Source organism: Lactuca saligna, chromosome 9 (genome assembly GCF_052625555.1).
Source record: "Lactuca saligna cultivar CGN05327 chromosome 9, ASM5262555v1, whole genome shotgun sequence".
NCBI lineage: Eukaryota > Viridiplantae > Streptophyta > Magnoliopsida > Asterales > Asteraceae > Lactuca > Lactuca saligna.
In genome coordinates, this window is record NC_136425.1 from 179,382,931 (window position 1) to 179,401,693 (window position 18,763).

The 18,763-nt window shown below is 34.6% G+C and overlaps 2 protein-coding genes across 2 annotated transcripts; both read left to right on the top strand.

Annotated features, from left to right (window-relative positions):
• Positions 1-7,616: 7,616 nt before the first annotated feature.
• LOC145015331 (phosphatidylinositol 3,4,5-trisphosphate 3-phosphatase and protein-tyrosine-phosphatase PTEN2A-like) lies at positions 7,617-11,286 on the top strand. Its single transcript, XM_078973796.1, has 13 exons — positions 7,617-7,770; positions 8,204-8,702; positions 8,800-8,901; positions 9,023-9,079; positions 9,153-9,218; positions 9,296-9,472; positions 9,547-9,633; positions 9,718-9,782; positions 9,870-9,946; positions 10,078-10,124; positions 10,188-10,318; positions 10,454-10,523; positions 10,627-11,286. The coding sequence occupies exons 2-13, from the start codon at positions 8,274-8,276 to the stop codon at positions 11,050-11,052; spliced, it is 1,734 nt and encodes a 577-aa protein (XP_078829922.1). The 5' UTR covers positions 7,617-7,770; positions 8,204-8,273; the 3' UTR covers positions 11,053-11,286.
• A 3,287-nt stretch (positions 11,287-14,573) lies between these two features.
• Positions 14,574-16,205, top strand: LOC145017108 (uncharacterized). The gene is made up of 6 exons (XM_078975188.1): positions 14,574-14,871; positions 15,027-15,131; positions 15,254-15,380; positions 15,481-15,552; positions 15,646-15,691; positions 15,795-16,205. Exons 1-6 carry the CDS (start codon positions 14,775-14,777, stop codon positions 16,077-16,079), a joined length of 732 nt encoding a protein of 243 aa, XP_078831314.1. The 5' UTR covers positions 14,574-14,774; the 3' UTR covers positions 16,080-16,205.
• The last annotated feature ends 2,558 nt before the right edge of the window (positions 16,206-18,763 follow it).

Sequence of the window (18,763 nt, forward strand, 5' to 3'; positions counted from 1 at the left end):
AACATCCCGTTTAAAATAAAATAATTAAATAATAAACCCAAGGCCCGATAAGTAAATTTATTATTACTTTATATTAATATTTTCCAAATTTAAATAAAAATTTGTGGGGTGTTGGTTTCCGGAAGCCAAATGACAATTATTGAATCTCAGGGGGTTAAGGTATAATTTCAAGATTTATTTTGAAAAGGGTTTTAGAAGGTAGGGTGTAATTGGTAACATTTTGGACTTGAATTGTAAGGATTTTCTGAAAGAGGGGCCATTTGGTAAAATATTGGATCAAAGTTGAAAGGATTTTAAGGAGCCATGGTTTAAATAGTAATTATTGGACTTTGTTTGAAGAGACTGGAATAGGAGGGACCAGTTCTATCATTTTCTCTAAGTTTGCATGGAGTCGGGGTATTTATTTATGCCATTCCCATCACCCTCTAACCCAAACCCAAACCCAAACCCCAAACACGTCCAGCCGCCACCACCTTATACTCCCTTCGTCTCCGGCGCTGTCGTTACCCAGCTCCACCTTGTTCCGATTAGCGTGTGGCCTTAAACAACCACAGGAAAGTCACCTTCTTCTCCTCCTCTTTCTCCAGCCGCTTGGTCGAGATCTATCACCACTGGGATGCATCGCAAACCTTCCTATCGTGGTTGATGGACTGGAAACGAAAGAAGTTGTCGCTGCCATCGGTCGTCGGTACTTTTGTAGCTGCTATGACCACCAAAAACCCCGCCACCGCCACTGTTGTGCTACCAATCTTTTTTCATCCGTTTGCCTCCGTTCCTTAGCGACTAGTCACCGCTGCTGCCGCCATGCTCGTTGTCGTTTCTGCTCCGAACGTCGTCGTTAACCTCCTTAAAGACTGATGATGAGCTGCTTAGTGGGTGCTTTCTGCATGTGTGTGTGTGCCGTTCTGTATGTGTCGGCATGTGGGTGTGCTAATGGGCTGGTAAAACGTTGGGAGCCACCATGGCAGCCAACCATGGTGGCTATCGGCCAATTGCTGCTCTCCTACCACCATATACTACCACCGCCCACCACGAGGTGGTTGTGTGTGTTTATTAGTGTGTATTTGGATTGTATTGTAAGTTGTAACCAATCGAAATAGTAAAGAAAATATGTCTGCCACCACCGTGTGGTGGTGGCTACCGCCTCCTGCCACCGTGTTAGGTGGTGGTGTGCCTTGTTTGTGTTTTGGACTCGTTTGGGATGCTTGAAACCCTAATGGGCATAATGATATTCTAGTGGGCCTAATGGGCCTAATGAAGCCCTAATTGACCTATAAGCCCAACCATTTGATTGATGGCCTAGTATTTGGGTTGGAAACCTTAATTAGGGTTTGGAAAACCCTAATGCCACGAAACCCTAATTTTTGGGATTATCGGAACTGCATCAGAATTAATTAATAAACTTACAATATTAAATTTAAATCATTGGCAAATTAACCTAAGGCGATAATGGACTTAATGAATTAAGTCCTTAATGGGTTAAGTAGGAACACTTAACCCTAATTGTTATTTCATGTGAAAACCTTAATTTCACTTGGGCCTTGAGTTGGGTCTTTCTATTGGGTTTTGGTGATTGGACTATTAATGGGCTTTCCAAGAATAAGTAAATGGACTAAAATAACCGGATGAGCCTTAGGATAAGGCCCATGTGAAAGACTTGGGCCCAATTAGGAAAATTGGGCCATAATTAGGTCTTTATGATCATGTGATATTGGGCCATGTGAATACTAGGAGTTTGGACTACAATAATGGGATGGTCCTTAAGGAAAGACCATGTAGAGGTCTGAGCCCAATTTAGAATATTGGGCCATATGTTGGGCTTTGCCCCATTAATTGACTATTGGGCCTTTGAATGTGGATTGGGCTTTGGGCTTGATACCCAATTATTAATTTGGGTATTGCTTGATGTTGACAGTTCGACAGTGCCAGGTGAGTTATCCTCATTGTACTAAGGGGTCTAAGGCACCAAGGTCAGCCCATTGGATTTGATATCCTAGCAGTTATGATATGTTGAGTATGAGTTTATGATGTATGTCAGTTGATATGCTAGTCTGGTAGATCTGTAGGACTACTTGTGTTACTACCTGATTACATGTATGTGCATTAGTTATGTTATATGTTGACATGTTATATGGGTTGGGTTGAGGTTGTCTTGCTCCGTGCGGTAACCAACAAACCCTAGAGTATTCCAGATATGAGTTGAGGGTCGGGTAAGGCATGCCGAAATCATACTGAGGACTCGGGAGCATTCCAGATACGAGTTGAGGGCCAGGTAGGGCATGCCAGACTCGTATTGTGGGCTCGGTGGCAATCCAAATGTGAGCTGTGGACCCGGAAGGCAATCCAAACTCATACTGTGCGCGAAGGCGTGACCATACATATCCTCGTGTTTTGGACTTATGGTTTCTGGGATATTATGATATTAAACTATTTTGAAAATCTTTGTAATGACTAATGACTTTTGGATGTTTGAAAAAGTTTTAAATTGGCTTGATTTTTATGGGTGTTACACCATATATTCAGTTTGTCTATTTGTCAAACATTTTAAGTATGGATTGACTTATTATTTCTCTCTTTATAAACATTTTAAGTATGAATTTACTTATGATTTCTCTCCTTATCAAACATTTTAAGTATGGATTTACTTATGACTTCTCACTTTATCAAACATTTTCAAACATGGTTTTAACTACAAGAGAAATACTTTTCATACTTTTTAAAAGTTAATTATTGCGGTTTGCAGAAAACCTGTAACTCTCACCAACCTTTGTGTTTACTCTCAAACTACATGTATTCTTAGGAGATCATTGAACCAACCTTTAGCAAAAGAAATGTTCATGGATTTCGGGCAATCTAGTTTTCTTTAGTTTTTTGTTACATCGGCCTATTAGTCAAAGCAAATTCATGTACTTACTATTATTATTTGTATGAACCATGTATTCAAACTTTAAAGTTGAATATAATTGCTGAGTTGTTATCGTTGTACTTACGATGTATATTCAATTTGCTTATGATCCATGAACTAAGTCGCAGAGCCCGACATGTTCCGTTGCCTTGGCCGGAGGTATGACAGTGAGGAATAAAAAACAAATTAACATTGATAGGTTATTATGGAGACAAATATTGTGAGTTAGTTCACCTTTTTTTTTATCGATTATTGCGTATATATATCTTTACTACTTATAAAAGAAATCTAACTATTTCTATAAATAGATTGAATATAATAATATTATTTTTTTAAGATGTCCAAGCTATTAAGCTTGAAGTACAACTCATTTATAATATAATAATATTAAAACTTTAACTCTATCCTTTATCCTCTAAAAATCTCGTATCAAATTAATAGAAGAATTCATTTGCAAATTGAACCCGTCAATCTCAACACTTCAGCCATTTGAAGCGGTCAATGTCAACAATTTATAGAGGATCTATTCTCTCACATTGGTAACAAGACATCTCATAATATCTATCTTCGTAATCCCTTCAAAGTAAGAAATATACGCACACTCTCTCGAAGAACCCTAACCAGTAACCAAGACAGTATAACCACCACCACCACAGCCGCTCTGCCTCCTTCCGCCTTCAACCAACCACTATCACGACTACTGCCCTTCCTCTTACCCACGACATGAATTTTCTTTTGGAACATAACATTTTTCTTTAAAAAAATATCGTTGAAAGAAGCTATTTGTCCCCGCCGCTGTGCGCGGGTAACGGCTAGTATATGTATATATATATATATATATATATATATATATATATATATATATATATATATATATATATATATATATATATATATATATATATATATATATATTTTAATGAATATAAAATATTGTGAGGAAGAAGAATAATACCAAATAGCCAAGGAAAAAGGATGGTGAAGTGTAGTTTGAATACTAAATTTGATGAAAAATTTGATACATTAGAAAATATAAATTTATATTTTTATATGAGATAATTTAACATCTAATGATGTGTTTTTTTTTTCTTATCATATTAACCGATAAAAAATAAAGTTAATTTAGACATTAAAAATACTTTTTGTTTTATTTTTTTCTTTTTCAAAATGTAGATATTAAAATACAAATAAGTTCACAACCAACATGTTTATCTATTGTAAATCATTGATATTTTACAAAATACGACATAATTTTTATGACAGACTTTTTATATATGTCATAGAATTGGTGTATGTAGTGATTCGTCTATAAAGAAAAATGTTTTTTTTTTTTTTTAATTTAAATAGTAGTGTGAAAGTTTAACATGTATTCATGAATATATCAATTATGCGTAAAAGTATTTTGTTTTTGACATGTAAAACTTTTAATTGAACGTCTAGCACACATTCATAAATGTATCGTCTCCCTTGTTGAGACCAAAGAGTGGGATATGAAGACATATAAAAGTGGTGTGCTAAAAATAATGGACAAAAATAATATGCTTGGAAGCTAAGCTAATTTTATTATAAGCACGAGTTTGTGTTTGTTAAGCATTGCAAGCATAACACATGCAGAACATGATTTTACGTAAATCATATATTGTTAATTTATATTGTGCTAAGCAAAATATTGTACCCATCAAATGGAAGTTTATGTATTTAACTCATTGTTCATGTAGATATAGCAAAAGCTAGAATAAATGTTACGTTCTTTAGTAAGTTGGGATTTAGGCAATGTTTGACAAAGTGCATCTATTTTATTTTTATTTTTTTAGGTTGTCTTTGGCAAATCAATATGTAGGTTAATGGTTAGGAACTAACATTAAAAAAAAAAAACCAAAATACTCAAACCAGCATTATTAAGGAGTTTATGGATTTTTTTAATCTTCCTAAATATTATTTTTATTAATTATAATAAAAAAATTCATGCGATTGAGATTTATAAACGTTTTAGGCCCAGATGGTAGAACAACTTTCATCTTTATTTATAATTTTTATCAAGCAAATATATATATATATATATATATATATATATATATATATATATATATATATATATATACTACCTTATAAAAGAAATTTTACTATTTCTATAAATAGAATCAATATAATAATAATATTTTTTAAAACGTTCAAATTTTTAAGCTTAAAGTACAATCAACTATTAATATAATAATATTATAATATATATCTTACAAATGATAATGCTAGAGATACAAGTATTAAAAACACATTTAAATTAATATTTTCTTATTTTTAGGGATTGAATTAATATTTTCATTAGTTTTGACCTAACTTGTATTCCTAAAATATTTCTTCTCTGGTATCCAGTGCATTCGAAATCTGAAACACTTCTTTTTGACAAATCATTTGAAATTTAAAAGCTCATTCAAATTGAAGTTCCCTAATTTTTTTTATATAAAATATAGTTGACTGGAGATTAATTCAAATCTTCATCTCATTTTCCAGCATGGAATTCACCACCACAATATTTTTTGGTTTTAGCATTGCACTTCTTATTTTTGTGAAACCGATCGATAATGGTACAAGTGTTCTTAGAAATATAACATGTCTCCGAATGGAACTAATTGCTTGAAAGAAACTATTCGCCGCCGCCGCTTTGCGCGAGCAAACGGCTAGTGTGTGTGTCTATATATATATATATATATATATATATATATATATATATATATATATATATATATATATATATATATATATATATATATATATATATATTTCTTTCATATATGGAAATACTACACACTAGACATATGATAACTTAACCAAGGGATATTTGGAATTATATTCACATATTATACATGATAATTTACAAATTGAATATTTGTTTTCAGTAAGCGATCAAGAGGTTTTCATTCATGTAAAAAAAACAATCATCTCTCTGGTGAAGAAGATGTGGAAAATATTGATCAAAATGCTAGAATATAGTGAGGATACTCAAATATATGTGATAACGATGACATGTAACCTTTATATTTATATTCGAAGGAACCACTTTGGCGTATATGATTTTTAATATTATTCAACAACATAGTGATTACATACATAAGAAATAGATAATCTTTCAAGAGTCATTATAACATTCGAGAGTGACACAATAAAATGCAAGAATTTTATAATAATATTGTAAATATGATATGTGTTTGCAAACAGTTTCATTTAAACATAAATAAGCATGGAACTGTTATTTAATACTCACTTTAATTTAATTAAATGGATTGCATGTTTGTCTTCCAATAATGTGTCATTACTCTACATATTTTTTTTATATAATTTTATATTTTCTATTTAGCATGTCAACTAATTTATACCGTATATAATTTTTATTTATTTATCCTTTAGCTTATCTATCAACTAGATTTTAAGCTAGCATGAGAAACATAACAACATTTAAAATGAATTGTCTAATGTTCGACTCATCCGTGCTTCAAGTTTGTGACAACTTGCTCATACATGCTTCAAGTTTGTGACAACTTGTCATTTAAAAAGAAGACAACTGTAGCTATAAATGAACTAGAAATACATCATTTTGTTTATGACATTCCATATATGTTTTTATGGGAGTACAATGCATTGATGTATGGTATAATAGTAAGTAATTTAAAATATTATGGGCAAGAAACAAAGATATGTAGGTATGATGTGAAATACTACTATGCTATGGTCAGTGGCGGAGTTTCAATATTTCATTTGGGGGGTCGAAAACATAATTTGTATAAAAATTGGTGAACAGGGGGTCGTAGTCAAAATTTTATATTTTTGGACTATATGTATAAAGTTAAAGCATAGGGACTATTAATGCCAAAAAAATCAGGGGGCCACAACCCCCTAGCCTTTGAAAAGATCTGCCCATGGCTATGGTGTTAGGTTATTGTTTATACAATAATGACATGAACAAAATGACAATACCAATGCATGGATAAAGGACACACATATCTATTCTAAAATTTGTGGAATTTATGGAAGACAACTTCATTAGTAAACTCTAAGATTGTCATCTAATATTGATAAACCTAGCAAGAGATTTTATAGACTTTTCATGTTATGTATGTTAGAGATTTTATAGACTTTTCATGTTATGTCATGACAATCATGTTGATTGTTGAAAATAAAACCGATTGAACTCTAATTATTTATTTTTTATATCATATCAACTCGTTTACTTAAAGAAATTGAATTTTTTTATTTATCAAAATCGTTCATTTGTATTGAGTTAGTGGGCTTGGAGTTTACACATTGAAAATATACATTATCATATGCCCCATTGTAACCTAAATAGATTGAAAGTGTGCGATATTAACCTTACTTTTTTTTTTTTTTTAACTTTTTATCATTACGTGTCAATCCGTTACTTAATAAATTGAAATCTCTTATATAAACCTATTTATTTTGTATTATGTTAACATGTCAATTCAGTTTTTACCGGCTCTACCTAATAAACCACATTATTCCCATCTTTTTAAAAATATTTTTAGCAAACAATAATGAACTATATTATTTGTATTTTGAGTAAATAGTATTTGTTTAACTCTTTTATCAATCATTACTAATATTGACTTTGATATTTTTCTATAACTTAGAGTATCTTATGGGGTCAATATATAAAACAACTAAATCGAAGGACTTTAGAGCAAATAAGTAACAATCAATCCACGTATTCTTTTAGCCTCATTCAATCTCATAGCACATAGAACGCAAACCAAGAAGACGACGACTGATACTGCCGCCGAAAACCTCCCACAAGACACCTGAAACCACTGTTCTCCGCTCCTAACTACTCAGGCGATCCGATACCACTTCAACACGTAAGATTTGAGCTAATTTTGTTCTTTTTAGTATTCATCGATACATAACCGACTTTGTCACATCGTGAATTAACCTATTTGTTGTTGTGTTATGTCTCTCTGTATACAGAAGTATGCAATTTATTTCTTTATATTTGGTTAGGTGTGCAGATCAGAAGAAATTTCTTTAGTAGACTTTGCTAATTTTAAAATACTCTGGATTTCTGGATCCGTGGATTGGGGAAAATGACTTTGCACTCTTTTAAGTTTTAAGAAACGAAAATTTCAGTTGCTCATTGTGCCAATCGTGTTGTGTAATTTTAAGACTGTGATTAATTTCATGACAGCTTAGCAACTAGAAACTTTTAGGGTTTTATCCAAGTTTACAGATACACATAACTCCATCTGTTTGATCACTTTTGAATAACATATAATATCGTTTTGATTTCTACAGAACAATCAAACAGCAGCCAGTTTAGTACTGTTAAGGAATTTGAAGGTCGGACTCTCAATTCGATACATAAATGGAGTCAGAATCTGCTAATCCATCGCCACCTTTGAAAGACTCAAATCCACAACCCACTGCAGCAGTGGAATCTAGAAACGATTCTGCACAAGATTCACCATCAAAGTTATCTGCTTCTGGGATAACTACATGGGCCAAAAGTCTGAAACTTCCACAACCTTTAGGAGGCACACAAGACGAATCTTCTTCATCTGAAAACACTGGAAGGTTTGCTCGTTTGACTAGTGGACTTGGGTTGCGATTATCCCCAAAAACTCCTCAACAAGATGATACTCATACTCCTAGTCCTGATGGAGCTCCAACTACACCTCAACCTGGCATTTTTGGAACAATCACCAAAGGCTTTGTAGACACATCCAAAAATGCAGTCAAAGCTGTCCAAGTCAAAGCTCGCCATGTTGTATCACAAAACAAAAGAAGATATCAGGTATTAATGTATCATCTATTTATCTTATCTTTACACAAGTTTTCTTTGATTCATCTTTCTATATGGGCTTCTGACATCACTTTATTTTGGTTTACAGGAAGGGGGATTTGATTTAGATATGACTTACATTACTGAGAATATTATTGCTATGGGATTTCCTGCTGGTGATATGAGCTCAGGCTTCTTTGGATATGTTGAGGTAAGTTCACACAGTGCTTTTAACTTTTAACTTTTAAGTTTTATCATCAACTTAAATATCATTATCACAAGTATTCAAGTAATGAAATAGTTTTGTTGATAATATTTGAAATTTTGTGTAGGGATTTTATCGTAACCACATGGAGGAAGTCATTAGGTTCTTTGAAACATATCACAAGGTAACAACTTTGTGTTTCTACATTTAGTCTCCAATTTTATTTATCCCTCTTTTTTATAATTTGTGGATGTTAGGATAAGTACAAGGTGTACAATCTTTGCTCTGAGAGGCTATATGATGCATCACTATTTGAAGGGAAGGTTAGTCAACAAGTCAACCTACTTAATCATTTCATCATTTTCTTACATTAGTGGCATTTAATATATATTTTTTGCAGGTTGCTAGTTTTCCATTTGATGACCATAATTGCCCTCCAATTCAACTGATAATATCATTTTGCCATAGTGCATATGCATGGTTAAAAGAGGACATTGAAAATGTTGTGGTTGTCCATTGTAAGGCTGGAATGGCAAGAACAGGCTTAATGATTTCAAGTCTTCTTTTATATCTCAAGGTACCAATTCTTCAATTTTACCAAACTACCCCTCATACAAACCGTATATCAATTGTTATTCCTTCTCCCTCCAGTTTTTCCCCACAGCTGAGGAGTCTATATTATATTACAACCAAAAACGATGTGTTGATGGAAAAGGACTTGTTCTCCCTAGTCAAATAGTAAGTCAAATCCTTTTTCTTTTTTTATTTTTTTTTTCAAAAAACATATATCTGATATGTCCGTTTTCGTCTTTTTTAACATAGAGATATGTCAAATACTTTGAACGTGTTATGACATACTTCAATGGAGAAGATCAGCCGGGGCGCAGGTACACATTAATATTATATATCTCTCTTTAATTTATTTTTCTTTTTCTTAAATAGTTTAATTGAGTTTTATTATTATTGTTGTGTAGGTGTATGCTTAGAGGATTTCGCCTTCATAGGTGTCCATATTGGATTAGGCCCTCAATTACTATCTCAGATCATAATGGTAACTACAATTTTTTTTATTTTTTATTTTTAGATTTCATGATAATTGATAATGGAATGTAATGATCAATTCCATTCCATTTGTTTGTGATTCCATTCCATGATAAGAAACATTTCTCTTTTTGGTTACAGGTGTTCTTTTTTCCACCAAGAAGCATCCAAGAACCAAGGATCTTTCGGTATGTTTCTTTTTAGTTTTTACAAAATTGGACTGTTTGACTAATATACCCTCATTGAACCAGCCTGAAGATTTTTGGTTTTCTGCTCCAAGAAAGGGTATAATGGTCTTTGCGCTACCCGGAGAGCCCGGTTTGACCGAGTTATCTGGAGATTTTAAAGTTACTTTCCATGATCGTCAAGGCGATTTCTACTGGTAAAAACATAAAATTCTCAATATATACAATGACTATATTTTTGGGACTAAAATTGAAAAATCAAGTATACTTAAGGGTCAAAAATGTAAATTACTCTTGCATGATATATTTTTTTTCATTTGTACATATGAAAGCTGGCTGAACACAACAATGATTGAAAACAGAAAGATTCTAACCACAAACGACCTTGATGGATTTGATAAGGTAACTTTTTATTTTTTAATTTTAATTTTTATTAAACTTTTTAATTTTTACATTTTTGTTATATATTTAATGATTTTACTAAATTCCGTTAAATTATCAACAGAGAAAATTACCATCTCCCGGGTTTCAAGTCGAAGTCGTGGTGGTGGACTACAACACCACCACCACCACCCAACCGAAACCGGAAACCGAAAGTACAACCAAATCAGCCGAGGGTACAACATCAGATCCACCACCACCACCACCACCCGCCGCCGCCACCACCACCACAAAAAACTCCGAAAAAGACGACGAGGTGTTTTCCGACACCGAGTCGGATCCGAAAGTTGCAAAATTGTCAAATGACACGAAGAATTTGTCGATAGGAAATGTGATTCCGACTCCGACTCCGACTCCGGCCAGGAAGCCGGAAAGTGGTTCCGGTGTAGCGGAAAAGATGACCGGAGAGGTGAGTGATTTCAAGGCAATGGCGGCTGATGCATCCGTGTTTACATTTGGTGATGATGATGAAGATTATGAAAGTGATTGAAAAGTGAAGAGATTTGTGGAAATGTGGTTTGGTTGTATATAAAATGGAATTTAAACGACTTTTATTGTTTTTTTTTTTTAATGACTTTTATTTCATTTATTCTGAAGTTTCGTTTCTTACCCAGGTTACAAAACTCGATGAAAGTTATATGGGTGGGTTTGATTGATTGTAAGTTGATGTATTATTTTCTTGTATGAGAATAATTGTTGATGTGATAAGAATTGATGTTCGTAATTTCTTGTGGAATTTAGTTTAATTTTTTCATGGGCTTTTTGCTAAAGCAACTTTGAAACCCTAATAACAATATAGTTGGATGCATTCAAGATTACAAATGTCTTTGTTCCAAACCTTGTGACTTATATGTAGACCCTACAATATTAACGTTTAGTGATGTCCATTTTGTGAATATGGATCATAATGACTTTCTTGGTTTTCTTGATGAAACAGTAACTATACCATCCAAAGGTGGATTACTACAATATTTCCTACATATGTTACTAGTTATTTTGGACTGTTCTAATTCCATTCTCGTTTTTTAAAAACATTTATTATAAATCCGAAGATTCAAAGTTTTAATTGCAAAAATAACGGTCACAAACTGGATGAAATGGGATGTTACAAAACTCATTGAAAAGAGGACCCACAAAGGAGTGGGAAGTGATGATGTGGAGTCAAACATGTATAAGATTTTGCAAGTAGGAGCAACATTGGATGCTTTAAGCACTTGTAACGTGTCCAATGTCGTTTCTACTAGACCTATTGTGTGTATTTCTCGTCTTGCTGGTTGAAAGCAACATGTAATGATGAAACATATAGAAACTAGGTTAATTGGAATGTTGAAAAGTTCACAAAAAAAAGAGGGAAAAGTTGTCAATTTAGATGGAAGTTACCTAAAGACAAAAAGAGTGGGAAGTGATGAGGATGTAAATATAAATAGATAGAATAATTTGCAAAAGGAGCATCATTTGAGGCTTTATGGACTTGTACCATGTTAAATGTCATTTGTGGCAACCATGACTTTGTATATTTCTTATCTTGTTAGTCGAAAGCATTCTATAATGGTTGTGACACAGATAAAAACTTGATTAAGCAGGATGTTTCAAAATTTACCAAAAGAAGAGGGCAACGTTGCCAATTTAGATCATGGTGATGTAGAGGCAAAAAAGAAGAAGTTCTTGCATTGAGAACAACATTAGGACATCAATTATCCATTCAACTCTTGAAGAGTTGAATTATATTTTTCTTTAAAACCCCACCATTTTAGGATGGGGGGTTCGGTGCCACAAAAACCACATCTTTTTCTCCCCCACACTGCCATGTCATTTTTACCATAAAAGTATGGTTTCTTTGACACACACCACATGTGGTGCCATACTTTTTTTAACAATATAATTTAAATAAAAACTTCAATTTTAATTAAAAAATAACATTTCATTAATTAAAAGACAAAAAAACATAACATTTCATTACCTAAAAAAATATAACATGGAATTAAAATAATACTAAATACTTAAAAAAAAATAAAAATAACTAGAAAATTTAAACCTACAAGCATAAAAAACACTCAACAACCGATTAAGTATAACTAGAAATTTTAAACCTACTTAACATAACATTTTTTAAAGTCGGCTTTCATCACCAAAGCAATTTCAAGCTCTTCCCTGGTCATATGCGATATGTCCATCATTAGTACTTTCATGTCATTATCCTTTTGTTTCCGAAAATCTCTTTCGGATGCAATTTGCAAAAATATGTCCATTTTTTTATACCATTCATATCGTCATCCATTTCTTTTAAATCATCAGAATCTACCGCTTTGCCTTTGTCTTTGTGTTTTGCTTTGTCCCTTCCTATTGGTCGGAAAGGTGGTGTAAATTGCACGAGTTCATCATCATTAAGGTCGAACCCAATATGAATATCTGATGTAGTGTGGTCAGATTCAAATGTTCTTGAGCGCTTTGAACCGCTATTGATATGTTTGTCGGATGTTTTGTTTATTTCTATTTTTTATTATCTTTCACGATATTCTAAAACTCAATAAACTTGAACGCATTCTTATTTTCTTGATGGTACATTTTTAGAGCTTTCTTCAAAATCACTTCATCACTTTGTCCACATTTCCATGGACGTTTCATGATGTAATACAGATCATTAATCAACATGATTTCCTTGTTTGTCTTCCCCTATTTAGGGTACACTTGGTGTTTTGAACGATACTATGGAAGCTTCATTCCATTGTGAAACATTTTTGTAACCCTCGCCTAAAAAAATGGTCATGTTTTTGGTATTTTCTAATTTTCGCATCTTTTGAAATATCGATTTCGGGTTCCCATCCTTTGGTCGCCGTCTTATATTTTCTTTTACTTGGTGTTTGGGTAGGTTAATCTTCTCGAACGATTTTGGGTTCGGAAGCGAAAACGGGTGCTTGAGTTTATTGAACAAATTTTGTCTGAGATAAATAAATCAAACTGATTAAAATCTTTGTCGGGTACGGTTTGTGGTTGTGTTGGTCGTTGTGGGAATTAGTGCGGATAATACGGTAGCATACCGTCATAGTGATAAAGTGGGGACGAATAAATTGGTTGATCGTAAGAAGGTATTGGGGTGTTTCTAGTGAGTGTTTTTTTTTGGGTTGTTGAAAGAAAACATATTAAGAGTTTTTGAAAAAAGATAGTGAAAGATAGAAGAATTGAATTGAAGTTTGGTAAATTAAAGGTTTATTTATAGGTAAAAGAATTACAAAAAAAAAAAAAATTGAATTTTAAAAAAACAACCGTTTGATGCTGGAAAAAGAGAAAGCAAGAGAGAGAAATGTACAACCAAAACTAACCGCGTGCGGCGAGACTACAGTGGAAACCATAGGGTGGGCTCGGTGTTCCCCTTTGGTCTTACACTAGAACATCTCATGAGGAGTTCAATACACATTGAACTTCACCTATATTATATTTAACTATATGCTATTAAACCCTCATTGTGATGATGTTAGATGCTTTAAAGGTTATTCTATTCATCCTTTGTTCTTATACTAAATATTCTATTCAATCCTCGTTCATACCCAAGTTTCTAGGGTGGGCCTGGTTGTAAGTTTGATTTATTTTCTTGTAAGATACTTGAAAATTGTCGAAATAATTGTCAATGCAAGTAGATTTAATGATATAAACTTGTTATGAAAGCTCGTAATTTCTTGTGGGATTTGGTAGTTGTTGACTTGATGTTGGACTATGATTAATTATGTTTTAATTGATTTTGTACTCTTGGAAATGATCGGGAAGTTTGGGGGTGAATGTGTTTAAACGTGTTTTATAATATAAACGTTATCCAAATGAATCTAACCAATTACAAAAGATATTTAAAGTATTAGACTATTAGCATTTAGCTATAAATCATGAAATATATATATAATAAAAAGAATAAAACTTACAAAAAAAAAAAAAAAAAAAACGGTCGTTTAATCGGTCAAAGATACGAATATCTGTCAAATTAATCTCTAACCTTCATATACTCGTTTTTGACAAGGCAGCGAATTTAGCGAGTCGTTCGTGTTCCTACGAAGGATCAAGCTAGGGTTTATCGAATCCTCGCACAATTTCAACTAAATCATCAATTTCCTGGAATTATCTGATAAACGCGTTCAATTACTCCAAGAGGTTTAACAATTACGCAGAGATTGGAATGCTATAAAAGAACAATTCAATCATCATTGTTTTTCAATATAATTTCCCATGTATAATAACCAACCTTCGATTCCATCGGCAAGTTATCATCATCATCAACCAATGGCGAATCACCGCATCCATGGCAATGTCCTTGAAGTCAATGGTACGTGCAATTTCGCTTCATTCGTTTTTAAGTTGATTGAGTAATTGCATGTTGCAGGAAAAAGGTTAATCAGCACATTCGTTAATCATCTGTGTATTTACACAAATTATTTACGTTTAGTTCGTGTCTAATTTCGATTTCTCATGGTTGTTCAGTGATTTGCTGCTATAAATTGAAGGACACGGAATGGATTTCAAGGCAAGATCCTTACGTTTGTGTTGAATACGGGAATAACAGATCTCGAACACGTACAAACACAGGTCCGATCTCATCCTCAATCTCGTGAATTGCACATGCATTTGCTAATTGATCTGTCCTCAAAGATGTCACAACTGATTCAAGTTTTAATTTTGAAATAATTTGGGGATTAATTGTGTAACAGATGGAGGAAAGAACCCTACATTCCAAGAGAAATTCGTGTATGGCATGATTGAAGGATTACGAGAGTTGAATATTATGGTTTGGAATAGCAACATCCTCTCACATGATGACTTTATTGGAAGCGGAAAGTAAGTAATCCTTCCATCCTTTTCATCTTCTTTCTGTGTTCTTTCTTCAATTCAATATGATCAGTTTTATGGATGAATTCTTCATTCTTGTGGTGTTCAGGGTACAATTAGCTAAAGTTATTTCTCATGGATTTGATGATAGCTCTTGGCCATTACAATCTAAAACTGGGAGGTTTGTGTTCTAATTAATTCATATGATTATCAGAAGTTGAATAAGATTTTGATAACATAAAAAAAATTGCTAATTGAAACTCATTTTATCTAGATATGCTGGTGAGGTACGATTGATAATGCATTATAACAATGTCAATGTAAGTCCAATTTTCATGCTTCATCTTACTAATATTTATTTATTTATTATTATTATTATTATTTTTTTTTTTTGCATTTAACTGTATTTTATTTTATATGCAGAATCATGCAAATAGTTATGCCACGTCAGCTCCACCATATGGTGCATCAGGTCCACCACATGTTCCTATGTATTCCGCACCGCCGCCACCACCACCACCACCACATTCTTCCATGTCTTATCCACCACCATATCTACCCACCGGAGCTTATCCTGCACCACCTGTCGCCTATTCGTTTCCACCTAATTCTGGTGGTTATCCACCACCATCCCCATACCCATACCCGCCAGATCCTTATTCTGCTCGGCCATATCGCTACCCAGGAGGGTATCCTCCACCGTATTGAAGTGACAGCTGGCAGTTGATCCCCTGTATCATATATTATTATAGGATATCATGTATAGTTATTAGCTCTATTCATCATCTATTCATCATATTAATATATTTATTTTTTGAAATATTTTACTTTTAAGTTTTAACTTAATTTATTATATTTTGATTGATTCATATATCGGTAAAGGTTAAACATAATAACTAAACATAATGCCAACACACACACATGCTCAACCACTTGGGCTGAGTGGTATTGTTGAATGTTAACACCAGATACTATTGAGCTACAAGCCATTTAGTGGGGATGTTTGGTTAACAAAGTCATTAACTTGATAGAATTAGATGCCATTATATTATAACGTACCTTGGGAAAGTATGCCATTTCTTAGTTTTCATATCCGATTTTCTACACGCTTAAGGCACTCGATGGCATAATGACACAATCTTTTTCATTGAAAGCTAATTCCTTATACTTCTTGTTTAAAAAAGCTTATTAGACGTCTTATTCTTTTTCTTTACTGTAGTTGTATGTTTATAGAAAGATGGTGGCTACAAAGTCTATGAAGCACATGTATAAATACTATTTTAATGACGAGGACAATGGAAGTAGTACTACTAGAAATTATTACCAAATTTTCATTATGACTGATACATGGCAACAACTTCCTTAAAAACCGTGTCTATGTATCCCTAGACTTTGTCTTACCCACTTTAAAGGCTAAAGGGAGGAGTTGGTTATTTCCTTCCATAGCAACCATGATAAACATGGGGCCTTAGTACTTCCCCCCTTCAACTCGGAACCATCTTTAATGATCAATAGGTGCAAATGATTCTTAAACATGTAGCACCTGGTTCCTGGTATGTAAATCTTATTTGAGTATTTTCCATTTTTAGCCTTGGACTCGGCGAGTCATAGGTCCGACTCGCCGAGTAGGGACGAGACTCAGGACACGTTTAAGTTGGCGACTCGGCGAGTCCATATCCTGGACTCGGCGAGTCACCGCTGTTGGATGAAACCCTAAGTTTCAGGGGTTTGCACCCTATTTAAACCTCATATCCGCCCCTTGCCAGCCCCCATTCACCCCCAGAGCTCCCAATCCTCGTTCTAAGCTTGTTCCTTGAGAGTTTGAGGCTATTGTGTGTGTTCTTGAAGGCTTTGAGGCAAGAAGGGGTAATAGATCAAGAGGAAGGAGAGCCATCCAAGCATCATTGTGTTTTTCAGCAGTTTCATTGAGGTATATCCCATTTCCCCCCTGTTTCTATGCTTAAGGTTTCATTTAAGACATTCTTGAGCCATTCCCCAAGCTAGTATGTGCATAATGTTTCGTAATAAGTTGATTGGCCTCTAGATCTAGGCAAGATTGAGCTCCAGGAGCTCAGATTTGTTAGCTTTATGGACCCATGTGGCTTGTTCACCCTAGATCTACCCTTTTGAGGCATTTTGAACCCTAAAATCCATATTGGTGAATATCTACACGTAAAGTTGGAAACTTTACATGTGATTCGTGTCTTAGAAGCCTAGATCTATGAATGGCATGGATTGGAATCGAACAAATCGGTGTAATTAATGGATGCATGGCGATGACTCGGCGAGTCGTTCATGTGACTCGACGAGTCTGCTCGCGAGTCACCGAATTTGTCCCTTTTTGCTGTATCGAGTTTGAGCAGTGAGTCACAGGGTGTGACTCGGTGAGTTGGAAGTTGAACTCACCCATGGTAGGACTCGACGAGTCATGGCCTGGCTCGGCGAGTCCAAGGCAATCTTCATAGATCAAGAACAGACTCGGCGAGTTGTTCATACAACTCGGCGAGTCTAAGCATGAGTGTTCATCGGATGAAGATGAACTCGACGAGTTGTTCATACAACTCGGCGAGTAGGACGAAGAACTTCAATGGCAGTTTAGAAGAAGAAATCGTCGAGTCATAGCCTAACTCGACGAGTAGAATTAGGGACCCAGGACAATCGTCTGGATAGGAACTCAGCGAGTTGGAAAGCCGACTCGGCGAGTCGGGTCAACTGAAAGTTGACTCTGACTTTGACTTAGGGTTTGACTAGGGGTAAAATGGTCATTTTACCCAAAGGACAGTTAGCAATGTGTGATTGAGTATGTTGTGGGAATTGCAGTCGGAGGATTTCCGGAGCAGCAGCAGCAGCTGCAGTCAGTTCCCGATCAGTTCAGCAGCTACTTTGAGGTGAGTTACCTTCCAGTAGCGGTGGGTCTAAGGCCACAATGTCGGCCCACCAGTAGGAGATGTGTGATTAGATGATTGTCATTGTGATATTCATCTAGGGTTGCTACTACTGTGTTATGTTATGTGTTAGTGACAGTAGGGGGAGATAGTCCCCCAGAATACCGGTCGATAGGGCCGAAGGGGTGGTCATGCCCAGCCATGCTAGATAGACTATGTGATATATGTGTTATGTGGTAGTAGTAGGGGGTGAAATAGTCCCCAGTATCCGGTCGAAAGGACCGAAGGGGAGGCCAGCACCCAGATATGCTAGGCAGTATCCGGTCGAGAGGACCGAAGGGGTAGGTCGGGCACCCAGATATGCCTGACAAATTTACGTATGTTATGTGATTATGTGGTATGTGGTACAGTGGGGGAACTCACTAAGCTTTGTGCTTACGTTTTACAGTTTTGTTTTCAGGTACCTCTTCTTCGAAGGGGAAGGAGCTGGCGCGGTAGCGGCACATC